Raw genomic sequence first — 24,842 nt, 5'->3', positions numbered from 1 at the left:
TCGAGTCCAAGCTCATCATCATATGACTCGCCGAGTTCACCCATGCGACTCGCCGAGTCACTATGCGACTCATAGCCTGAAGCCCTATCCCAACTCGCCGAGTCATCTCCCAGACTCGCCGACTTGATACAGGTATTCCCATAATCAAAAGATACAAAGCTACTCATTTGCTCCAAACAATAGATCTGGGTCCCTAGAGTGCATTAGCAACATAAAGTTGCTAACTTTACGTGCTTCATGTCCCATAATTCCAAAAACCAAGCTAGAAAGGAACTTAACTCATGGGGAATGGCTTTTGCATAGCAATCAAAAGGGCTTTCTGCATAATTGATCCAAATAGAACTCAGATATGGAGTTTCAGCTCTAGATCTAACTCATGCACCAAGATCTCATCATATTAACTCCAAACAAACCCTAAAACTCCAAGAAAGATGGATCTAGAAAGGAGAAGGCCAAGGATAACGATTCATTACCTCCAAAACGACCTCCCACTGAAGAATAAGCCGAATCTCCACAAATCTCCTTGATCCAAGCTCCTTGATCTTTAAGATCTCTTCACAAAATCACTTATCTAAGCTCCAAATTGCTTCCAAGGACTCTCACTCACGATTTTAGGGTTTCTGGATCTCAAAGGGTAGTAAGGGGGATGAGGGGAGGACATTAAGTCCTTTAAATAGGGTGCAAACCCTAAGATTAGGGTTTTCCTCTTCCAGCACTGACTCGTCGAGTCCAGTCGCTGACTCAGCGAGTCAGGCCACTTATCACGTGCTCTTCACACGCTCCGACTCGACGAGTCATAGATCCAACTCGCTGAGTCCATCCTTCTAATAACACTTTGCACGCTTGAACTCTTGCTTCTGAACTTGGGGTGTTACATATGGATCAACCTAACCTGAATATGCGCTAGAGGAGATGGTTGGATGTGGTAAAGGATTATGATTATGAGATCCTGTACCACCCGGGCAAGGCTAACGGTGTAGTCGATGCCCTGAGCCATAGGGCGGAGAGTGCCCCGATACGAGATGTTTGTATGAGGTTAACGGTGATGACTCCAGTGTTGGACACCATTCGGGAGGCCCAGGCAGAGGACGTGAGACCGGAGAACCGCAAGAGAGAGCAGGTGATTGGGCAGTATCTGATTTTGTTACCGATGACCGAGGGCTTATGACCTTTCAGGGTCGGATTTGGGTGTCGTTTGCAGGTTGGGCATGTACCATTCTGATGGAGGAGGCGCATAGGTCGAGGTTCTCGATCCATCTAGGGGCCATTAAGATGTACTTGGACCTGAAGAGAGACTATTGGTGGCCCTGTATGAAGAGGGATGTTGCGTGGTTCGTTGAGAGGTGCTTGACTTGTCTCAGGTTCAAGGCCGAGCACCAGCGTCCGCATGGCAAGTTGCAGCCACTTGAGGTTCCCAGTGGAAGTGGGAACATATTTCTATGGATTTTATCACCAAATTTCCGAGGACCGCGAGGGGTGTCGACGCAATTTGGGTGATTGTCGACCGGCTGATGAAGAGCGCTCACTTCCTTGCTATCAGTGAGAGCTCTTCTGCAGAGAGACTAGCAGATTTGTATGTGAGGGAGGTGGTATCGCGACATGGAGTACCGATCTCGATTGTGTCAGATCGAGATGTACGTTTCACTTCCAAGTTCTAGAAGAAGTTTCATGAGGAGTTGGGCACGAGACTGCATTTCAGTACCGCTTACCACCCACAGAAGGACGGACATAGTGAGCGGACGATTCAGACGCTCGAGGACATGCTTCGAGCATGTGTGTTGGACTTCGGAGGAAGTTGGGACACGTATTTGCCGTTGGCTGAGTTTTCCTATAACAACAACCACCATTCGAGCATTGGTATGCCTCCCTTCGAGTTGTTGTATGGGATGAGGTGTCAGACTCCCATCTGTTGGGGAGAGGTAGGGCAGCGAGTGATGGGCAGCACTGAGATAGTGCTTCAGACGACATAGCAGATACAACAGGTCAGACAGAGGTTGTTAACAGCTCAGAGTCGCCAGAAGAGTTATGCGGATAGGCGACAATCCAAGCTCGAGTTCCAGGTGGGAGACTTCGTACTCCTGAAGGTATCTCCTTGGAAAGGAGTGATCCGATTCCGGAAGAGGGGCAAGCTGGGACCCCGGTACATTGGTCCTTTTCAGGGTGACCGCTAGGGTGGGCAAGGTAGCGTACCGTTTGGAGCTACCTGTAGAGTTAAGCCAGATACATGATACCTTCCACGTGTCTCAGTTGAGGAAGTGTATTGCCGACAAGACGACAGTTGTACCGCTAGAGGACATTCAGGTGGATGTGAGTCTGAATTATGTTGAGAGGCCAATCGCGATTGTGGATCGAAAGATCAAGGTTCTAAGGAACAAGGAGGTGCCCCTGGTTCTGGTCTGGTGGCAACATCGGAGAGGGTCCGAGCTAACCTGGGAGTCGGAGTCGGAAATGCGGGAGCAACATCCAAAGTTATTTCCAGCCGAAGACTTCGAAGGCGAAGTCTAATGCTAGTGGGGGAGAATTGTAACATCCGAAATTGCGGGTACGCTATTTTAATCATTTAATTATTTAATTTTTGGATTTATTGGAGGGACTCGACGAGTTGGTGCCTCAACTCGTCGAGTAGGGTCGTGATTTTTGACGCGTTTTAGCGATTGGACTCGACGAGTCGGGTATCTGACTCGACGAGTCAGTGCTGACGAGGAAAACCTTAATTTATCGGGTTTGGGACCTATTTAAAGGTCCTTATGGCCTTCATTTGCGGCCACTTACACCCCTGAGAAACCCTAGAGAGCGAAGAGAGCTTAGAGAGCAAGGGAAAGGCTAATTCATCATCCTTTTGGTGTATTCTTGCAATAAGGAGTGGGAAAGTCCAAGCTAGTTCGATTGTGGAGCTTGGATCTGTGTTATTCAGCCTGAGATTCGCTTCTAGAGGTACAAATCCTTTCCCATTTCGTGTATTTGATAGATTGCTTGAATCTAGGGTTTCTTTGCATCATTTTGGGTTGGATTATGAAGCATGTGATGTCCCAAGGTGGTGTAGATGTTAGATCTAGACCATGAGAGGTCCAAGGAGTCCCAACCTTCCAGCTTTATGCTGTTTCATGAGAGTTTTGAGAGTAGGTTACCATTTTGAGGGTTATTCCTCCATTTATAGCCATATATGTGTTGCATGAACGTAAAGTTTGAACCTTTACATGACTTTTGAGTGCTAGAAGGTTAGATCTATTAGTTAGAGAAGCAGATCTGATCTCAGAAGGTCGAATGAGCATAACCGTGGAGGAAACTCACCGAGTCGGATCGGGTTGCCCTGCGATTTGACACCAGTGGTGACCCGACGAGTTTGAGGGTCGACTCAACGAGTCGAGTGAGGCCTTAGGAGGAGTCTGTGAACACGCAAGGACTCGTCGAGTCGTTGTATGTACTCGACGAGTCTAGTCTGATTTGGACAGTTGACTTTCGTTGACTTTTAGGGTTTGGTCAACACTTGGACTTTTGGACCATTAGAAGGGTAAAATGGTCTTTTAGCCTTCTGATTGGAAGGGACTAGTCTAGCCTGGAGAGTCGTTATTGATTTGAGATGATTGCTTATGTGTTTAGGCGGGGCTAGGTCATTGTCACGAGGTTCAGGGAATACCGAGCACGTGAGTAACTAGACATCATACGAGGTGAGTATTCTCACTATACGTTACCTAGAGTGGTAATTATGTGTGACTGGAAGGTCTTATGTGCTATGAAGAGTATGTGATATATGTTGATAGATGATATGTGATATGTATGTGTTATGTTATGTTATGAGCAGTATGTTATGGACCGAAAGGTCATCACGTTATGGACCGGAAGGTCAACAGTGTGTGGACCGGAAGGTCAAAAGGGTATGGACCGGAAGGTCATTACGTGTAGGACTGAAAGGTCTACCAGGGTTGGGGCGGAAGTCCCCTGAGACACATGGGTCGGAAGGTCCCATAGAGCTATGGCCTTGAGTGGCGTATGTGTTGTATGTGGTATTTTGGGGAACTCACTAAGCTTTTATGCTTACAATGTTATGTGTTATGTGTTTTAGGTACTAGCAAGGATCGTGGGAAGGCACCGACATGATCCGTACACATTGGCAGATGATTTTATTCTATGATCTTGGGATATGTTTTTATCGAGATGATGTTGATACATGGATTTTGATATTACATATGAATTTTATTATATTTTGAAATGGAAAAATTGTTTTGAAAATTTATGTTGTTACAACCAGTGTTGCTCCTGCATCAACCTTCTTAACTTCTTCAACCAGCGAGTTTTGGCATGATCGTCTCGGCCACCTCGGTCTCCCCGTTATGGATTTTCTTGTTTCAAAGTCTTTGATTTCATGTAATAAACGTAGTCGCACCTTAGTTTGCAACTCTTGTCAGTTTTCTAAGCATACACGATTGCCTTTTTATAATTCTTAATCTATATAACCATTTGATATTATCCATTGTGATCTGTGGACATCTCCGGTATTGAGTAAAACCGGGTACAAATATTATATGGTTTTGATTGATGATTACTCCCAATACACATGGGTCTACCCCTTGAAATACAAATCTGAAACATTTTCCAAGTTCTCTCAATTACACGCATTCATCAAAACCTAATTTCAAACTTCTATTAAATATTCCAATGTGACATGGGTGGCGAATTTGCCAACCACCATTTTAAAAATTTTGCATTCACTCATGGACTTCAATTTCGATTCTCATGTCCACACACCTCACAACAAAACGGGAAAGCCGAACGCATGATCCGCAGACTAAATGAAATCATGCTTTCTCTTCTTACTCATGCCACCCTTCCGCCCTCATTCTGGGTTGAAGCCCTCCGCACTGCCACATACCTCCATAACATCCTTCCCACCAAACTTCTTAACTTCCGTACTCCTACCAGCGCCCTTTACCTTTGCAATCCATCTTATGATCACTTACGTGTTTTTGGTTGCGCATGTTACCCAAATACCTCCGCCACATATACCCACAAGCTGAATCAACGATCCTCTTTATGTATTTTCCTTGGTTATCTGCCTAACTATTAACGGAATATATTTATTGTAAATATATTCCGTTAATATATTCTTCATTACATGACACACGATAACACACACCCACCATCATGTTTAAAAATCGCAATTGTCATCTTCATTCAGGGATGAATGTTTCTAAACATTACTTCATTTTCACTAAGCATGGGGCATTGAGGTGAGCAAAGTGGATAGGTGCACTAGATCTAATTTTTTTTATTATATTTATTTATTTAAAAATAAAAACTTATAATGATGATAAAAGTCTTTTTTTTTGCTCGTCCCAAGCCTTTGAGGATATTTAATTCCTTAAGACCCGCCTGTCACTAAGGACATGGTTAAAGTAAGATTATAAAACCACAAATTTCGTTTTGAAATAATCTAAAATGCCATAACGTAGTCGCGAGTATATTTTTTGAACCTTTGTTGATACAATAAAGTACTGGAGACGAAAGAATTGCCAAATTGTCGTTGGATCGATGATTCGGACACACAAAGTTGTGATGATCCATGGAGACAACTATAAAATACTGACAAAATAACCTTTTGTACATGGGGACCTTTTGGTCTATCATTCAAGAGTCACGGTATGGTATTTGCTGTTATGGTGATCATACTGTTAAATGAAAAGAAATATTGAATACACGGGCCTAAGAAGAAGATGTGATTATTAAGTGGATAGCTCTTCTATGTTTTCGGTCTTTTTGTCTACTTTACAAGATATATTATTTTTATTAAAAAATTCTAAAATCAATATTCGATATGCAAAGCTACAAACACAGTCACGACAAAGCACTATCAGAACCTGGAGCATCTATACAGGTATACCACGAGCCAGCCACGCGCCTACCTCATCTATTAAATCCTAACCCTCCACGTGTCATCCGATCCTGCGGCTGTTCGTACACGCCGATTTGGTATATATTGCCTCTCCTCTTCTTCCTTATCACTTATCAGTGACACACACACACGCACACAAACCTGCTCTCCATTTGACCCTTAATCACTCTCTTAAGCACTCTCTGCGTCTCTTTATCTCTTTTAGAAATCATGCTTCTAAGAGCTCCAGCGACTATCTTCTTGCGGAACGGTGCCACCGTAGGCTCCGGGGATAATTTCAGTGGTTCTAAGCTATCATCTTCCTCTGTTTCACCTCCATCGGTTATCGTTTGTGCGGCGGCGAAAGGCGGATCTTCGAATAATAGGCCGATTACAGGCGTTGTGTTTGAGCCGTTTGAGGAGGTAAAAAAGGAGCTCAATCTCGTCCCTACTGTTCCTCAACAGTCTCTTGCTCGTCAAAAGTACGCTGATGATTCCGAGGCCGTCATTAACGAGCAGATCAAGTACGTTTTTTACTTTAAATTTTCTTTTCGTATTTCAACTTTTTTCTGTCGGTTTCTCATTTTATATGCTATTATTGTTGTTTACTAGAAATTTTGTGATTAGTAATCATGTTTGCACATCCAAAACCGCATGGTATGTGTTTGATAAAACTAACAGGAGAACATACGGTGTAGTTATAAGTGTATTTTATTAGGTCTTTGTGAATATTTCGCATGGTATGTGTGTAGAAAAAAGTTCCAGAACATAAGGTCTAGTTTATATGTGTATTCTATTAGGTCTGTGTGAATATATATCATATTATCTTCACAGGTTTCGGTTTTGATAGATCTAGGTGACTCTGTGCATGATATTTAGTACATTATCTTCTAATTTAGTACATTATTTTCTATTTACTTATCATTTTGTTTTCGTTTTGATTGAGATTAAACATTTCATTAATCGGCATAAACAGCATCTGGTGTCTTTGTTAACAGATTCCGTTGATGGTGAGTTTGTCCATGTTTCTAATGCTTAATCTTCTTTTTATTGTTGTTTTCAGTGTGGAGTACAATGTTTCATATGTGTACCATGCTATGTATGCCTACTTTGATAGGGACAATGTTGCTCTCAAGGGTTTAGCCAAGTAAGTTACTATCATCATCATCATCATCATCATTGTCATTTGTATTAACAATCACATCTGATCTGACTTTGGTATATGAATCCTTTTAGGTTCTTTAAGGAATCCAGTGAGGAAGAAAGGGAACATGCTGAGAAGTTTATGGAGTACCAGGTGCTTGATAATTTTCTGTAGCAGTCTTGTTAGTTCATATGTATACTTGAGAAGTATGGTTATTGATCAAAGTTATATGGTTTTTCTACAATTTTCTGGTTTCAGAATAAACGTGGTGGGAAGGTGAAGCTGCAATCCATTTTAATGCCATTGTCTGATTTTGATCATGCAGAGAAAGGAGATGCACTTTATGGTAAGTTGTTAGCTATGATATACTATGATTGTTTGTCCAAAATTTGGATAGTTTTGTTTTACCTATGTTTTGTTGACTTGATTGTAGCCATGGAGCTTGCATTATCACTGGAGAAGTTGACAAATGAGAAGCTCCTTCATGTCCATGCGGTATGATCATTACTAACCAATCCAGATTAACGATTGCTTATTAACCTGATTAAAAAGTGGGAATTGAGTTTTTTGGGATTGTGAACAGGTAGCCAACAAGAACAATGACGTACAATTAGCTGATTTTGTTGAAAGCGAGTTCTTGGGCGAACAGGTAGATATATACAGACATCTTATTTTTTTATTTTATAACTGCTAATGAGGGACGGGGATATGATGATTTTGATAAAAGGTTGAGGCGATTAAGAAGATATCTGAATATGTTGCTCAGCTAAGAAGAGTTGGGAAAGGACATGGTAAAAATACAAATTTAACTTGTTGGTTAATAATATATAGTATTAAGATTTTGGTAAAATGAAGTGTATAATTTTTTTTTTTTTTTGAAATATCATCAGGAGTTTGGCATTTTGATCAGATGCTGCTGAACGAAGGTGCTGCTGTCTAAGTGTAACCCCGATTAAAGTGATGGTGGTTGTACCTCTCTATGAGCTATGAATATATATATAAGAATATAAGATGAGAGAGATATTACTAGTTAGTAGCCATCCATCCATCTCATCTATGATCTATGTTTTTGTTGGTGCAATAGCAATATAGAGAGATAGAGACTAGTTGTCTATTCCCTTCCCCCTATTAAGCTTTTTGTTACAAATGCTTTTCACATATTTATCTTATTTTGGTTCTCAAGTGTAAGGGTTTATATATTTGGTATTTGAATAATTACAACCATGGAAATTGGAGTTTTGTCATTTCTTCAAATTGCTGTTTGTTGTAAGTTTATGACACGATTATAAAACTAATCCTGCCCACCATAAATCTTAAAACCGAAAAACAGAAAGAAAAAAAAAACTGTGGTTTTAATTTGATGTATGTGTTAATGATTTGTTTTTTTTTTTTAAAATTTTTTTTGTTCATATTGAAATGTGCACAAGACGATGATGGGAACAAAGAGTAGAAGAGGGTATGGATGACACGTTATCAGTCATGAGTCATCCAAAGTGTTCCTTGCGGGTGACAGGTGGAGGGAGGGAGGTACCGTACAATTATTGGATCAAATCGTCGACGATTTATTCCAGCCGTTGAAAATAAAATGAATATATTGTTATCATGGATGGGTCACATCATTTATCAATAAAGAAAAAGTATTATTTGGTGAGGATGAATGATGGTAAGACTTCTCAATCGGCCAAACACTTATGACTTAACTACAATACAACTGGTTACACAAAACAAAACTGTTAATATTTATGGGATTTTATAATATATATGATAAATGTTAACTTAAATATTAATTATAAGAAATATTATTATAATTAAATATAATAAATACTAATTGTAATATTATCATAATTAAATATAAAATATACTACATTAACCATAAAAAATATTATTTATAATTAATATTTATCAAATTTAATTATAATAATATTTCTTATAATTAATACTTCAATTAATATTTCTTATATGTGTTCTTAGGACAGATATTAAAAAATCTCTATATTTATTTATTTACAGCTAACTAATATCTATCTAGATTCATTTGACTGTATAAATACAACAAACAAGTTTTCAGATGAAAGTTTGCGTAAGGTAACTCTGTCCAATTGTGAACAAATTACAAATGAAATGATCACAAAACACTACTATTTACTATTTACAATAATATCTTCAATCTTCATAGCTGCACGCTCGCAAGTTTTAGTTGAGCATTTGCCTAACTGTGTCCAATTATGAACGTCAATAAATTACAAATGACCATTAATTATGTTGAAAATCAGAAGGATAAATAATTAATGGCACCAACTAAGCAAAACTGTGGATGGTAAAAATTAATGATAAAACCCAAGTCCATACTCAAGATACCGGGAATCAGTGGGGACTCGCATCGGAAAGTGAGAATGAAATTGCCAAATTGGAACCTGATATCATTCAAACAATGATCGAAAGATCAACAGCTGATAACGTACTAATGTTAAATATAAAGATTTTGTAAGGTTAAACAAATCCGTTGTAGTCTAGTTGGTTAGGATACTCGGCTCTCACCCGAGAGACCCGGGTTCAAGTCCCGGCAACGGAATTTTTTTTCCTAACTTCAAACATAGGTGACAATTTTTATATGTAGCCCATCACTTATATAAAACACCGAATCCCAACTTGAAAAAAATTACCACACAATTGAAAAACAAATGAACAGATTCATCACTAAATCATAAAGCAATACATAGGTGACGATTTTATGTAGCCCATCACTTATAAAAAACCAACGTGTGAGCAAGTGATTATATATTGTAATATTTCTAATAACTTACTGTCCATTTGTCTTTTTATTTGTTGTACGATAATAACTAATATGTATTAATCATACGTATTTTTGTTAAAAAAAAGTATGATGTGTATTAAAAAAATGACTAATTAAATGATGAGGGTTTATAGAACATTTTAGATAGATATGGAAAAATTTGTCATGATTAAAAAAAGTTGTTCGAAGAGGTTAGCCATTCAAAAAATCATTTAAATAGTCCGAAACATATTGTTCTAAATATTTCAGACAAGTTCTTTGTATTCCGAACTTATTCTGAAGTGATGTGTGTTTCAGATTAAATAAAACAATCTGGAATAACATAATGCACATTATAATAGTTATCACAACATTTCAGACCCGTTGTTCATGTTTCAGACTAGTTCGTTGTTTTCTAGACATTAACTTTTTACAGTTTTATTTACAAAATTAAACTACAAGTAAATGAGTGAAAAACCTACGCTTAAAATTTCCAACTCATCAGAATCAAATGTCATTTCTTCTTTGTTTACTGAGTTTGAAATATGAAAATATTCTCATATGCATTCAAGAATGTTTTATGTATTGCCATTTATCTCAAGCCTGTAAGAATGGACCAGACCGATAACTTCACTCGTTCATTCCGAAGAAAATGGTTATTTAAAGAAAAAAATGACTTTTATATCCAAAATGTCTTACAAATTTAATTAAATTACCCAATTTCCTATTCAAAATTTATTCTAATGATAAAAACCGTGTTGTGCCCTTTGTGTTGTAGACACGGTACTGGGCTAAATTGTTTCTAAGCCATTCATTTCATTCATGACCCATTGAGTCTTTCTCACCCAATGTCCTTTTCGGCCTTTTCTTTCTTTCTTTTCTTGCTTATCTTCTTTTGGTCATATTTTATTATGGAACATGAAAACCTGCAAAAAATTTATATAAAGCACTAAAACGTTCACATACCATACATCATTCAATGCTTATAATGAAAGCAAATGCAAACTATACTTAAATGAGAAGCTAAATGTTATTAATAACACATAATGAAATAAAAGTTTATTTTCGTTATAGATAAATAAATAGGGAACACACTTTCATGTCATCATGTAACATATTTAGTTTTTTCGTTAATTTCAAACAACGGGTTTGCATTATTTTTACTTTAAGTTATACATTTTAGTGAATTTGCAAAATATACATTGCATAAAGTACAGGTTTTATTCCACTGTCTATTTATTACTTTATAAACTGATAAACTCCTCATTAACCTTATTATTGTTTATGTATAAAAAAAGTATGCAAATTGTTGTATAAGATCTCTTCTTATTGCATTACTTGAGTTTTTAAAAGAGTAATAAGTCTGATGATGATTTAAAGTTATCATGTGTCTATATCCTTTCTATAATCATCTTTAGAAAATTAATTACTGATCCAAAAGTTTAGTAAATAACATAAGTGATGTGCGTGAGTGAGTAGGTGATACATTCCCCAAATGTGTTCATTCAAGTATTAATAAGAACAGATCGGGGGATTGTGTAAAAAAATTAAACGCCCACCGTGGGGCTCGAACCCACGACCACAAGGTTAAGAGCCTTGCGCTCTACCAACTGAGCTAGACGGGCTATTGATAAAGAGTCATATGCAAACATTATCAACAAAACGTATGAATCTTTAAAAGACTATTGTTAATAATTTTCCTGAACTCATATCTTTTTTTTGAAGTAATTGGAAACAGTTTATCATCGAACATGCAGAAACTAGATCTTAGAAAGAAAAAAGTTGAAATTTATTTATATTGTTTTAAATTCATTAATGACAAAACTGAAACAGCAACAGCCCGTCTAGCTCAGTTGGTAGAGCGCAAGGCTCTTAACCTTGTGGTCGTGGGTTCGAGCCCCACGGTGGGCGTCTTACTTTTAATAAAACGGTTTTTTTAGCTTTATTACCATTTACCAAAACCTTTTTTTTAGCTTTATGCTGTTTGATCCCAATCGTTAAAGTATCTACACGTGGCAAAATCTTAGATGGAGAAAATTTGTTGTCTGTCCCCAGTTTTTCTCGATCAGAATTCGGACGTCACGTTTACTTTAACTGCATTTTAAAACCTGAAGACCATTTACCGCGATCTTACTTTCGAAACCCCAAAACAAAACAAAACAAATTCAAGGCATTCACACTCTCTGTGCCTGTGCCACTCTCTTTTTTTTCTTTCCGATCATCGGATTCCTCCGTTTCTGTAGATCTGAAACAGTATCTGAGTCACCGACAATGGCTGTTTCCGTGCAAAACCTCTTAAAAGAACGCAGGTATCCTTTCGTTGTATCTCTCCTCCTCCTACTCCTCTTCGTCGCTTTCTTCGTCCTAACCACCAACACCTCCCAACCACCACATCTCTACCATCTCCCTCAATCTTCTACTCATCCTTCAATCTCTCAAAACATCCCTAGCAAGGCGCGGACGCCGCCTCTACGAGAAATAGATGGTAAGATTAGCAATAGTTCGGTAGATCCTGATTCGGATGATAGTGATAGTGGTGAGGACTTGGTAATAGACTGGAAGGCATGCCCAGGTCCACTGGCGGTGGATTACATACCGTGTTTGGATAACTGGAAGGCGATAAAATCTTTGAAATCGAGAAGGCATATGGAGCATCGAGAACGACATTGCCCAAAACCTAACCCTCGGTGTTTGATTCCGCTGCCTCATGGATACAAGCTGCCAGTTCCTTGGCCTAAAAGTAGGGACATGGTGAGATTGCTACTTTGGTAAGGTTTATTTCTATATGTTACTTAAAAACCTTTATTTAAATGTTGCCTAAAGAAGTTGTCCGGTGAATGCTATTCAACTAGGGTTATCTGTGATCGGAAATGGTATGCAGATCCGTTAAGGTTATTAATGCAGTATATAAATATTCCTGCAAGCACTCAATTTTATGCAGATTCGCCACTGGACTTGATTTTATATTACCACACAAATAAGTTTCCTGCAGACCTGCATGAGTAGGTTAGCATATTTTAATCCCCAACTAAAGTTTCCACCGAGGGAGGTAGATACTTTTTTCAATATGTTTGAATATAATTTTTTTTTACATTGGAAAAAGTAATCTAGTGTTTTTTTTAACATATGTATGCATTGAAAGAGTTGAGACATTGGTATTGTTCACGTAGAGTAAAAATTGGCCTGCTATTTGCACATTTTCCCAAATGAACTTGTTTACTAGGCATGGACATAGAATTCTTCATGCTTGAGTTTTGATTTTTAGAGCGTGAATCATATTGAAGCTGGTAAACATTTTCTTTATTCCCATTGTAATACAAAAACAACCAAAGAACATAAGTACATTTAGACATTCAGTCCCAAATATTCAATGTTTCTCAACAAAGCTATAAGTGTATTGAAAATGGAATATCCCAAATAATCCTCAGATATATAATGATTTGATGGTAATGTGGCATTGACATCTTTACACATAGGAGTATCAATATTTAACAATGCTACAGCACATGTAAGAAAAAAGTTAAAAGTGAGCAACAAACACCAAGATTTACATGAAAATATGGAAAAAAAAACTATGTTATGCTGTTTTGAAGGCAGCCTTAACAAAAACTAAAAATTACTGACCTTTTTTTACAGATATGGTTTGACAACGTCCCACACCTTAAGCTTGTTGAATACAAGAAAGAACAAAACTGGGTGAAAACATCTGGTGAATATCTTCTTTTTCCTGGTGGAGGCACTCAATTCAAGGAAGGAGTTACTCATTACATCCAATACATAGAAAAAGTAACATTCCACAGATTCCCCAGCATCAAATTACCTACTTTATTTCATTTGATGTTTATCTTTTTTGTTTTCTTGTAGAATCTGCCAAAAATTGGTTGGGGAAAACGCACAAGGGTGATTCTTGATGTTGGTTGTGGTGTTGCTAGCTTTGGTGGATATTTACTAGACAAAGATGTGATAACAATGTCATTTGCTCCAAAAGATGAACATGAAGCTCAAATACAATTTGCTTTGGAAAGAGGAATTCCAGCCACTCTTTCAGTAATCGGAACACAAAGACTCACATTTCCAGATAACGCCTTTGATTTGATCCACTGTGCACGATGCAGGGTGCACTGGGATGGAGATGGTACTTCTTTCTTTCTACCTTTTCTTTTAAAAAAAATATAAGTTTTACAGCATTAAAAATAAATCTTGATGGCTAATAAATTTACAGGTGGAAAACCATTGTTGGAGTTAAACAGGATTCTAAGGCCTGGGGGTGTTTTTATCTGGTCTGCTACACCAGTCTATCGTGATGATGAAAGAGATAAAAAAGTTTGGGAATGTGTGTATACAAATTGCCCTAAACTTGTTTTTTTTTTTTCTTTTAAATTTCATTAAATTATTATCCTAAGTTTTTTGTTTTGAATTTCCTGCAGCCATGGTAGCTCTGACTGAATCTATTTGCTGGAAAGTAGTGGCAAAAAGCTTTGATTCCTCTGGAATAGGGTTGGTTATATATGAGAAGCCTGTTTCTTCTTCCTGCTATGAATCACGTAAAGTAAACAATCCACCTGTATGTGATGAGGATGCACATGCAAAAACTTCATGGTAGATGACATCATTTTTCAACTATCATCATCATCATCATGATCATGATAATCATCATCATCATCTTCATTTTTGTGTAGGTATACACCCCTTGATGGCTGTATTTCCAGAATCCCAACAACCACCACATGGCCTACACCATGGCCCCAAAGGCTCAAAACCAAACCAGATGGTTATGGTTTACAGGGCTTTGATGAGGATACCAGAAAATGGTCTGAAATTGTTACAAATGTGTACCTTGAAAACCTGGGGGTAAACTGGTCAAATGTGAGGAATGTGATGGATATGAATGCTGGTTATGGAGGGTTAGTTAATTTCTACTTTATTTTAATTGATGGGTTAAATCTGAGAGTTTTGGTGTCTAAAATGTTTTAAATCCCGGTCAGGTTTGCTGCTGCTTTGACGGATGTACCCCTATGGGTGATGAATGTTGTCCCTGTTAACATGCCAGATACTTTGCCTGTGATATTTGATAGAGGGTTGATTGGTATTTACCATGATTGGTGTGAATCACTTAATACGTATCCTAGAAGTTATGATCTTCTTCATTCTAGTTTCCTGTTTGGCAACCTAACACAGAGGTATAAATAATATAATCAGTTTGTTTCTGTTATTAAGGTTGTTAAATAAAGTTGTGGGTGGGTTTGTATATAATTTAATTTTGCAGGTGTGAGATGTTGGATAGTGCAGTGGAAATGGATCGCATATTAAGACCAGGTGGAGTTGTGATAGTTGAAGATAGTAAAGAAATGTTAAAAAAATTGAGACAGATTCTACGTTCCCTTCATTGGTCAACTAGCTTACATCAGCAACGATTTCTGGTTGCTAGGAAAGGTTTCTGGCGTCCAAATTGATATTTTCAAAATTAAAAGGGTTAACCAAAATCCAATTTTAATTTCCATGTATTAAGTAAGTTTATAGAGAGGTATTGGAGTGTTAAAACCATATTTGATGGGGACAGGTTTTTGTTTATTTATTACTATATGAAATAGCAGTTGAATTTTACTTGTGAATAAGGGGTGTGGGGATAAGTAAGAAAAGACAACAAGGAATCTGGAAGGTGTAGAATTAATGTTTTTGAATTGGGGGTATTTTTTCATTCCGTAGAAAAGATATTATGTACACAAAACCATGTGCTCATCATCCGAATAAGGAAAATATTACAAAATTTTACTCTCTTGGGTTTTTTAATTATTAGCATCAGGGTTTGGTTTGGCCATTGGTATTCAGTCACTGATTTTGAATTTTTAAAAAACAAACTCTTTTACAAAAAAAAAAAAAAAAATAGTCAATTAGACATTTAGACTTGCCTAAACTTGAAGTTATCATTCCGATTGGATCATCCTCGAGTATATTTTCATGATGGCATCTCACACGATCAACTCTGGTATCCATGACTGATTGTCAATATACCCCTCTTGTGGTCGTAATAAAATAACATATGTTAAAAGTGATCATCCCATACACATCATCAATTCATCATAAGTTGTCATCATATCTTAAAACATGTTTACAACCGTGTTTCTTGTCAAGGGTTATATACTCGTCTTTTGAAGCTTGGGATTCTAGGACAAAATCTGTGGTTTCTTTCTTTGTGCTAACTAACCAACTACTTTCTCATTGTATTGATACTTTTTACCAAATGAATCTAAACATGATTCTTTTTTCTAATTCATTATATGATTTAGTTACAATATCAAATATCAAATTTTCAATCCTTTTCACAAATTCATAGATTCTATTCATTCCAGTGGATATAGAAAGATCAAAATGGTGTTATTACATCATCTAAACATTTATCTATACCATATGCATATGAGCCATTAGCTTTAGCATTCCCTAACAACTTCAAACACATCAGAATAAAAAATAAGAGATTAACCCGCTCGCTGCCCCCTTCATAAACAAAGAATGAACAAAAAGGAGTTGAAATGGTCTATCAATGAAGCCGTAAAACAATACCCATTTTCAGTGGGCTACAGCGGCACTAAACTTTTTCTTGGGGCTTCACGGGCCTTGAAAAAGCCCATCAGCTAAAGAATAGGCTTATGTTTGGCACTTGAGCTAAGAGTGTAGGAATTTTGTCATGCAAGTAGTAGTCTATATTTGCCATTTTTCAACAACTTTTCATACCTTTATCCTACCCTTATTATTTCCAAATGTCCAATACATTTATAGCCTCGTATGTTATATATCATGAACAAAACGAAATTACAAGGATATAATGCCTACACCAAACAACATAAAGTGGTGCATCTTGACCAAGTGTATATACTCCATAAGACGTACAATTCTAGCTTATCTTCTCATGACCTGAGTACTACATCAATGCTTATATTACATAAGTTTACTATCTTACTGAGCATACGTGATACAACTAAAACAATACCAAAAAATGGTCATACCTGCTATTGTGTTATTGGGATGGAGATACAATGATTAAAGTTCGATGAGATTTTTATGGGGGAAGTTATGGCTAAGAACGTACAAATGACGAACAAATTTTCTTTTCATGTTCATTCATTTAATAAATTATTTTATTCATGTTCGTTCATTAATGTGCTAAATGAACATAAAAGAATGAATATAAACAAATGTAAAAAAACCATACATATATACATGTATTATAGCAAATCATACGATAACTACAAACATAAAGGAACGAACAACACCAATGTTCATGTTCGTTTAACCAAACCAAAAAATAATTTTATTCATGTTCATTCATTTATTAAATAAACAAACTCCCAGCCAAATGATTCATTGAACATTCATTCAGTGTTCATTCAGTTCCGGTTTACGGTCCAAGCAAAATATTTAGTTATTTTGTCATAAATTGTGAAAAATGGTTAATTGTGTTTTTTGAGTTTCTTTTAATGAGGGAATGAAATAAAAGAAAGCATCTTCTTCCTTACACCCTGCTCCTGAGTTCAACTTAAAGAGAGAAAAGAAAGGAAATGGAAGGAAATAAGAGGAAAACAAGAGAGAATGGTGCTCCCGAGTTTCACTAAAGGAAGGAAGTGAAAGGCACTAAAGGAAGGAAGTGAAAGGAAATGGACAGAAAACTTTCCCTCCTAACTTTTCTCCAGATTTGGGAGGAGATTTGAAAAGAAAGAATAAAATGTTTAAATTTCATTTTAAACGTTGTGGGAATGATTTTAAACGTTGAACAGATTTTGAGGTTGGGCAAAGAGTTAAAAGCCAAATGATGAAATATCAACAAGTAGCTTGATGGAGAAGGAGACACTGTGTTAGACTTTCATTCCCCATTGCTTCAGCAACTTGTAATGGCGTTACATCTCTATTACACTTGGCATTCACGTTTGCTCCTCTGATTACCAGCACCTCCACCGTATCTTTGTCGCCGCCAACCACCGCCATATGCAGCGGCGTCCGCCCTTCCGCATCCGTGCATTCCAGATCAGAACCAAACTCAACCAGCAACATCACCACATCTTTGTAGCCTTTAATGGCTGCCATGTGAATCGCAGTCAAACCATACTGATCTCGAAAATCCACACTCGCATCTGTCTCCAACAGAAATTCTAGGCGCCCCAGATCTCCCCGGCGTGCGGCGTTTAACACCTCTTCCCCTCGTTCTAGGGTTTCGACCACTTCTTTCTGCATCATCGTCACAAATGACAAATTATAGCTAAAAATAACGACTTCTTTTCACCTTTTTAATTTACGAATGTTTTGATTTTACTTACATGTCCCTCATCTCGTGCTACATCAATGGCGGAACGATTCCGATTATCGGCGACGATCGAAGGATCTGCACCAAGTTCGACCAACACTTTTACCATCCGACGGTCACCTTTCGCTGCTGCTCTGTACAACGCCGTCCAACCATCAATACGTCTAGCGTCCACGGTAGCACCTGCACCCGCCAACAGTTTAACACACCTCTCATACCCTTTGCTCGCCGCTAAATACAACGGTGTCTTTCCTTCTTTATCTTTGCAATCCAACCCCCTACGGTTTCCCATTTTAATCAATCTCGAAACCTCATCTGTCCGATCAAACGCCGCCGCCACGTGTAATTCCGACCACCCTTTCTCCGTCCATCTAGATTCTTCCACGTCTTCTAAAATCCGAGTTGTTGAATCAATTTTCAACCCGACCTCCAGCAGCAAACTCACCATCTCAACAGAATTATCCAACCTGACAGCCACACGGTGGAGCGATTCAGCCTCACGAGTCGATAACTCGGTTAAAAGCGTCCTCTGAAACTTTAACATACTCCTCACAGCGTCGCAGTCACCGATATTCACCGCATGCCGGAGCAGGAACGGACCGACGAAGGCAACTTTCAGTTTAATGTCATGCGTCCAGGAGGTGATGGTGTCCGGGTTGGTCGACGCGGAGGATCCGACTAGGGAGGTGCGGATGAGGAAGCGGTCGGAGGCGGAGCGAGGGAAAGTAGAAGGAATTTTCGGTTGCGGTCTGAGGATTATTTGGAAGGTGGATTGAGAGAGAGGAGAGATGAGTCCACTCGGTGGATTGACCAGGAACTTGTGAGGAGATGAGGTTTGGATTTTGAAGGCGATTGAGGTGGTAGCGCTGAGAGATCTGAGGCGGACGGTGGCTCTGCATTTGGTTCCGAGCACGAAGTCGATGCATACCACCTGGTCCGACACTTCCACCAACTTCTCCATCTTGGAAGCATCACACTCTGCTGGATCGAAGAAGATAACATATCTGAAAAATGTAGTCCAGATTCACGTAATTGTTGGGACCATTTTCGATTTGTGGCCCCATGATTGAATAATATTGGAGCTTCCGTAGAACTTGTATGATGAAAAAATAATTCAATTGATTGATTGATAAAGTGTTGTCAAATACAGAAACAGAAGGGACAAGGTTCGTGATACAAGAAAGTAACATTGATGGAGGACTTGAATAATGAATCAAGCGATGGAACGTGTGGTTCTGATAAAACCTTCTTTTCACGTTTATAAACATGGGTATGGCCTATGGGAATTTAAGAAACTAAATTATTTGGTATTTGTTTTTTCTAATTAATCTCTTTTGTATTATTGATTTATATTTATAATAGGTGTGACATCCATGTATTACATGAGTTTATTTAAAAAAAAATATGAAATTTTAATAATTTAAAAAGTTTGAATTTATAAAAAAAATAAGAAAATTTTTGAATTATTAAAATTAATGAGACTTTAATGTATTGAATACATTACGTATATAAACCATTTCTAATAAATACATTACATATATATTACCTTATATATTAAATGTGGAATTTGAATTTAATAAAATGAAAAATACAATAAAATGACAAGTGGAAAATAGAAAATTTAGAAATTCTAGAAAATGTCATGTGTCATAAAGGAGAAGATGACATGTGTCAAAAAAACCTTCATTTATTATAGTAGATTATGGGTTATTGTTACTATAACCCAACAAAGTTACATATAATGGTTTAAATGGTCCCTTGTGACTATTTTTTACATTTTAAGTGTATAAACTTGTGTTTTACCGATTGGAAAGTCATCTTACCCATTTTAGCAGGTTAACCTGCCTCGTCACTTGCCATGTATACATGTGAGTTAACCCATTGAGTCAATACCAAGTTGACTTGATGACATAGAAGCTGACACATGCAAAGAGTAATGACCGTCTTTAATTTCCACCAACACCCCAACAACCTTACACTGTCGATTCGATTGAGTCCCAGATACACGTCTCGAATTATAAGGGGACACACCTATGTGGGTTTTGAAGTAAAACAACTCTCAAACTTGTTTACCATATTCGAGCAAACAATCATCTAGAAGAACCCTTAAAAAGCAACAATGTCACCTCCCAACCTTCACCCGATTCTTTAAATTCTGGTGAAGACATCAACTACAATTTGCTCCAGCACCTTCAGAAGATTACAGAAAACCAAACTGAAATGAAACGGTTGAAGGAGCAGCTTGGACATGAGTATATCGTTTGCAGGATCGACCACATCAGTCTCCAGCACAAGCAATGACATGATCAGAAGTTTAAAGTCGTTGGTGTTGCCATGGGTGACATGATGGTGGGGATGCTCTTGTTGATGGTGGTTGTGCTCCATTTCATTCTTAAGCTTGGGTGATGGGTGGATTTGAAGCAATGGTGGCTCGTGTTTAAGAAGCTTATTAGTATGTAGATTTTCTGTTTTTTTTTTTTTTCTTTTTTTTTTTTTTTGTATTTGTGTTTTTTTGGCGAAATATGTAAAAGACCTCTATAAAGGATATGTATTTTGTAAGTGAAATCCAATGATTAATGAAAGACATGTCTAAATGATAGACATTTTGTAAGCTTGGGTGATGTTCTTTGTTCATTGCTTATGATCTTATTTACTTGTTAATTTTCATTAAAAAAATACATTGAAAGTGCAATAGTAATGGGAAGAAGGAAAAAGTGGGGATGTTAGTGACCCCACGTGCCTTGCACAGTGGGGGTAATATAGTCTTTTACACGTACTACCCTTTCTTATATACCAACTTGTTTCATTCTAGCACATTGTTTTCTTCTTCAAATTCTCTCCACGGTGAAGATACATAATGAAGAACATGGAATGTGGATGTGGAGCTGAGGCTATAATAAGAACATCACGTACTACCAATAACTCAGGAAGGCCCTTTTATGCACGTCTCAAAAAGGTAATTTACCATTTATTCAATTTCTGATGTTAACCCTAGTTTTTTTAAGATATATTAATTCAAGCAAATAGTTGAAATCAGGATGCTCGTTTAGGTTTTATAGCTTGGGTTGATGAAATGCAGTGCAACAAAGAAGGTGTGATCATAATTGGGTTGTTTAGGTTGAACAAAAAGCTTCAATATGAGGTCTTTAAGTTGAAGGTTTAACTAATATGTAGTTGGGAATTTTTTTTTTGTTTAATCATGTACAAGTTGTAATGAAGGTCATTTGGGTTTAACTTATAATGTACTTTGTTTTGGTTTGTATGTTTAACTTGTAATGTACTTTGATGTGTTTTGTATGAACAAATCACGAACAAGCAAATTATTGGACCACTTGTTATTTAACTTGTAATGTACTTTGTTTTGTTTTGTATGTTGATCCTGATTTTACTAGGACCACATGTTCCCTTGTAATCTAACCAAGTAAACATTCCTTCCTGGAACTATTGACCTAATGTTCCCTTGGTTAACATGCACCATGCACGATCAAGAAAAGAAGTACATATCTTTCTTAAACACACCAAATTTCTCAAACAACATAAGTAGTACAAATAAACACATATGTTTCTCAAACAACCAAATTTCTTAAACACATATGTTTCTCAAATAAACAAAGTCAGTTCAAATCCAAACTTAACAACCTACTACAACCCAATTCCAAACTTAATAATAAAGTCCAACCAAACACAACCAAGTTAAAACATAACAACTTAAACGAAATCATATCCTAATCATTAAGCTCCAATGGGTTTGCATTGGTATCTCCTTTCCCATCTTTGCCCTTCACCCTCTTAGCAAGTTTCATCGTGATGATTCTTTATGATTTTTTTTACATTTACCCACTTTTATTTGTCCATTTTGCCCTTCATACACTGATTTTGATCCACTGCTTCCTGCACCAACACCTTGTGCTCCTTCACCATTTTGCCCTTCATGCACTGATTTTGATCTACTGCTTCCTACACCAACACCTCCTGATCCTTCACCATTTTCATTGACACATGTTTTCCTTTTTTTCACATTTATTTTTGGCCTCCTACCAACTTCAGGTTTTTGCACTTGAGGTCTTTCAGCTTGAGGACATGTGACCTTGTTATAGCCCATATTTTTACACACACTGCATGATATTTGTTTCCCTACCTTAGACCCAGTGTACCTTGGGAGCTTTTCTGATGCATCTCTTCTTTTGTTAACCTTTGGTCTACCTGGCATTCTTCTCTTCAATGGTGGAAGAGGTGGTATGAAGTCACTAGGTGGCCACATATTGCTACCATTCATCCTCTGAATTAGATATTTATAAGTATTCTTGTAGACTGCTCCATAGAACATTGTATCCACATAACCACCAACATCTCTATTCAGAAATGATATAGTTGCAACTGAATGCACACATCCATACCCATTAAGTTGCCACACTCTACAAGTACAAGTCTTCTTGTCCAGGTCAACAACATAGGACTCAACCATGTTTCTTGTTTCAAATTGGTTTAGACTACTTGGTAAAACCTACCAATACCTATTGCAGACATAACATAAGTAATTACATACAATTATGAGTGTAAAGATTAGAAATTACCTTTGAGCTTTTTTTAATTGATTTAGTGGGAGTGTAATTGTTGGGCAAGGCTTGTAATCAGGCCATGAACTAACTTTAATCTTTAAATTGTATATTCTCTCCTTAACATACAATCTAATATCCTCTAACATGGTGATGATTGGCTTTTTCCTTGCATCCTTGATGACATTGTTGAAGCTATCAGATAATCTATTCTCCATTGCATCACACATCTTTCCCTCTTGAAAAAAATGCTCTACTCCAAGATTTAGGGTTTGTTTCCATAAGATAGCAAAGGCTACATGGTTAAGCACTTCAATCTCCTTCATGGTAGCATTGAATAAAGGCTCAGTGGATGCCTTGCTTGCCTTCCAAAACATGGTTTCATAATGCACACCATTGAATCTTTTCCTAAAGTTGGCAACAATATTCCTTGCACACTGTCTATGTTCAACGGTAGACAGTATTTCCTTGACAGCCTCTAACAGTCCCTGTATATTCAATGGTAAATTGTTCTATAAAATGAAACTACAATATTAAAAATTAGGAAGTAAACAACTCACCTTATGCTGATCTGACATTAATGTTATTCTAAAACCATTATCCAGTTGAAGGTTATCTCTATGGTTTTCCAAAAACCATTTCCAATTTTCTTTGTTCTCTACATAGACAATTACCCATGCAATTGGGAATATGTGATTATTGGCATCTCTTCCTACAACACATGTTAGCTCTCTAGTATATAACCCCTTTAAGAAACATCCATCTAAATTTATAACCCTTCTGCAACTCCCTCTCCACCCTTGTTTAAGCCCATCAAAACACAAGTAAAACTTGCTAAAATAATTCTTACCGTCTGACATAGAGTTGACATCCATTTTAACTGTTGATCCTGGATTTGATCTTCTAATCTCCTCACCATATGACCACAACTTTGCATAGTGTTCCACTAGTGTTCCTTCAGTCAGTTCAATTGCATACTTCTTTGCTCTTCTACATTGTCCCATACTCACATCTATACCAAATTTCACTTTTACCTCATCCCTAAGTAGCCTGACACTAACCTTTTGTTTCTGTAAGAATTGTGTTGTGTAATGGGTAACTATCCATGAATAATTCACAATTGAATCTAAATTGAAGTTTCTTGCATAGTTATGCTCATTTATGAGACTCTTAATCTGGAAAGCCTTTTCGTCACTCATCCAAGAAGCCCACATCCTAAACTTGCACTGCCCAGAACAACATTTCACTAATAGTCTCCTACTATCATTTTCTTTTGTAACATAACTGATAACCATTTGTTATAGCATAGTTACACATCATATGTTCAATTGTTTAAGACTCACAAATCTCATACCAAATACAGGTTTCTGCTTTTTCCAATGAACATTCTCATTTTAATAGCCTGGTTAGTAGATATTACCTCATCTTCTTGTGGTGCATCATATGTATCTTCACGAGGTGGACTGTGGGGGGTGACTTGCTCCTTTGGGCACAACTTGATAGGTTTTATCCATAAGAACATCCTATGTGCTCATACAAACCCTAATGCTTGGATCTAGGTTTCTCTATTGTACATGCAATTCATCCAAGACTTCAAACCCTAGATCTATCATATGATAATCAATATATATATGAATTAGGGTTTAGATCATACCTTGATTGTTATGTAGCAATAACAATCTCAAATCCTCCTTGTAATGACTTTAGAAAGCTTAGAGTCACAAATGTCACTCCTCTAATGGCTCACAAACACCAAGAGCAAAAGGATGAAGATCAAGAGAGAGGAGGCTGCCCAAAACGTGTACAAACCCTAGAAGGAGTCTTCACCACGTTTTTGGGGCTTAAGGGCACTTTATATACATGTAGGCTATTGGGGTTTTGAACTAGGAAACCCTAAACTGACTGCTTAAGCCCTAAGCAGCCCATGGACCCTTCTTTAATAAGCCTTGGACGATTTCTAATGGGTTTCCCCAAAGAATTCGTCCAACCTTATATTATAAGGTAATCCATAGCCCAATTGCAATTATCTTATAATTACAATTCCAGTCCCTTAAGTTTAATTAATCTCTTTTAGCCACAAAATTAATTACTAATTAATTCTTGACTAATATTAATTAAACAATATGATTTCTCCTTTAATATATTAATAAATAATAATTAATCCTCTCTCTCCATAATTCTGATGGGTTTTGGTCCTAAGAACA

The 24,842-nt window shown here is 37.2% G+C and overlaps 4 protein-coding genes and 3 non-coding genes across 7 annotated transcripts; 4 read left to right on the top strand and 3 right to left on the bottom strand.

Moving 5' to 3' along the window:
* Nucleotides 1-6,008: 6,008 nt before the first annotated feature.
* Nucleotides 6,009-8,195, top strand: LOC145088645 (ferritin-4, chloroplastic-like). Its single transcript, XM_079027025.1, has 8 exons — nucleotides 6,009-6,393; nucleotides 6,933-7,016; nucleotides 7,106-7,166; nucleotides 7,272-7,359; nucleotides 7,447-7,508; nucleotides 7,597-7,662; nucleotides 7,741-7,804; nucleotides 7,904-8,195. The coding sequence occupies exons 1-8, from the start codon at nucleotides 6,101-6,103 to the stop codon at nucleotides 7,951-7,953; spliced, it is 768 nt and encodes a 255-aa protein (XP_078883151.1). The 5' UTR covers nucleotides 6,009-6,100; the 3' UTR covers nucleotides 7,954-8,195.
* Nucleotides 8,196-9,512: 1,317 nt separating this feature from the next.
* On the top strand, nucleotides 9,513-9,585 carry TRNAE-CUC (transfer RNA glutamic acid (anticodon CUC)). The gene has a single exon. It is a non-coding gene; the product is annotated as a tRNA-Glu (tRNA).
* A 1,753-nt stretch (nucleotides 9,586-11,338) lies between these two features.
* On the bottom strand, nucleotides 11,339-11,411 carry TRNAK-CUU (transfer RNA lysine (anticodon CUU)). The gene has a single exon. It is a non-coding gene; the product is annotated as a tRNA-Lys (tRNA).
* Nucleotides 11,412-11,624: 213 nt separating this feature from the next.
* TRNAK-CUU (transfer RNA lysine (anticodon CUU)) lies at nucleotides 11,625-11,697 on the top strand. The gene has a single exon. It is a non-coding gene; the product is annotated as a tRNA-Lys (tRNA).
* A 204-nt stretch (nucleotides 11,698-11,901) lies between these two features.
* On the top strand, nucleotides 11,902-15,390 carry LOC145088643 (putative methyltransferase PMT23). Its single transcript, XM_079027023.1, has 8 exons — nucleotides 11,902-12,537; nucleotides 13,423-13,572; nucleotides 13,651-13,921; nucleotides 14,009-14,119; nucleotides 14,214-14,385; nucleotides 14,466-14,690; nucleotides 14,772-14,966; nucleotides 15,053-15,390. Exons 1-8 carry the CDS (start codon nucleotides 12,058-12,060, stop codon nucleotides 15,237-15,239), a joined length of 1,791 nt encoding a protein of 596 aa, XP_078883149.1. The 5' UTR covers nucleotides 11,902-12,057; the 3' UTR covers nucleotides 15,240-15,390.
* Nucleotides 15,391-16,982: 1,592 nt separating this feature from the next.
* LOC145088641 (protein VAPYRIN-LIKE-like) lies at nucleotides 16,983-19,268 on the bottom strand. The gene is made up of 2 exons (XM_079027018.1): nucleotides 18,096-19,268; nucleotides 16,983-18,006 (listed from the first exon to the last, which is right to left on the bottom strand). Exons 1-2 carry the CDS (start codon nucleotides 19,041-19,043, stop codon nucleotides 17,602-17,604), a joined length of 1,353 nt encoding a protein of 450 aa, XP_078883144.1. The 5' UTR covers nucleotides 19,044-19,268; the 3' UTR covers nucleotides 16,983-17,601.
* A 3,318-nt stretch (nucleotides 19,269-22,586) lies between these two features.
* On the bottom strand, nucleotides 22,587-23,933 carry LOC145090105 (uncharacterized). The gene is made up of 3 exons (XM_079028448.1): nucleotides 23,199-23,933; nucleotides 22,657-23,126; nucleotides 22,587-22,596 (listed from the first exon to the last, which is right to left on the bottom strand). The coding sequence occupies exons 1-3, from the start codon at nucleotides 23,931-23,933 to the stop codon at nucleotides 22,587-22,589; spliced, it is 1,215 nt and encodes a 404-aa protein (XP_078884574.1).
* Between the last annotated feature and the right edge of the window lie 909 nt (nucleotides 23,934-24,842).

Source organism: Lactuca serriola, chromosome 2, assembly GCF_051521515.1.
Source record: "Lactuca serriola cultivar US96UC23 chromosome 2, Lser_US96UC23_V15, whole genome shotgun sequence".
Classification (NCBI taxonomy): Eukaryota; Viridiplantae; Streptophyta; class Magnoliopsida; order Asterales; family Asteraceae; genus Lactuca; species Lactuca serriola.
Note: the sequence above shows the minus strand (reverse complement) of the source record. Positions and strands in the feature narration are given on the sequence as shown.

Excerpts from the sequence above, each read along its gene's own strand:
- LOC145088641 (XM_079027018.1), bottom strand. The coding sequence starts at position 19,043 with ATGGAGAAGTTGGTGGAAGTGTCGGACCAGGTGGTATGCATCGACTTC. Across the intron at positions 18,007-18,095 it reads TAGCACGAGATGAGGGACAT|AAAGAAGTGGTCGAAACCCT; the intron begins GTAAGTAAAATC and ends ACGATGATGCAG.
- LOC145088645 (XM_079027025.1), top strand. The coding sequence starts at position 6,101 with ATGCTTCTAAGAGCTCCAGCGACTATCTTCTTGCGGAACGGTGCCACC. Across the intron at positions 7,167-7,271 it reads AGAAGTTTATGGAGTACCAG|AATAAACGTGGTGGGAAGGT; the intron begins GTGCTTGATAAT and ends TTCTGGTTTCAG. Across the intron at positions 7,509-7,596 it reads AGCTCCTTCATGTCCATGCG|GTAGCCAACAAGAACAATGA; the intron begins GTATGATCATTA and ends GATTGTGAACAG.
- LOC145090105 (XM_079028448.1), bottom strand. The coding sequence starts at position 23,933 with ATGGTTATCAGTTATGTTACAAAAGAAAATGATAGTAGGAGACTATTA. Across the intron at positions 23,127-23,198 it reads TAATGTCAGATCAGCATAAG|GGACTGTTAGAGGCTGTCAA; the intron begins GTGAGTTGTTTA and ends TTGAATATACAG.
- LOC145088643 (XM_079027023.1), top strand. The coding sequence starts at position 12,058 with ATGGCTGTTTCCGTGCAAAACCTCTTAAAAGAACGCAGGTATCCTTTC. Across the intron at positions 13,573-13,650 it reads ACATCCAATACATAGAAAAA|AATCTGCCAAAAATTGGTTG; the intron begins GTAACATTCCAC and ends GTTTTCTTGTAG. Across the intron at positions 14,386-14,465 it reads GCACATGCAAAAACTTCATG|GTATACACCCCTTGATGGCT; the intron begins GTAGATGACATC and ends ATTTTTGTGTAG.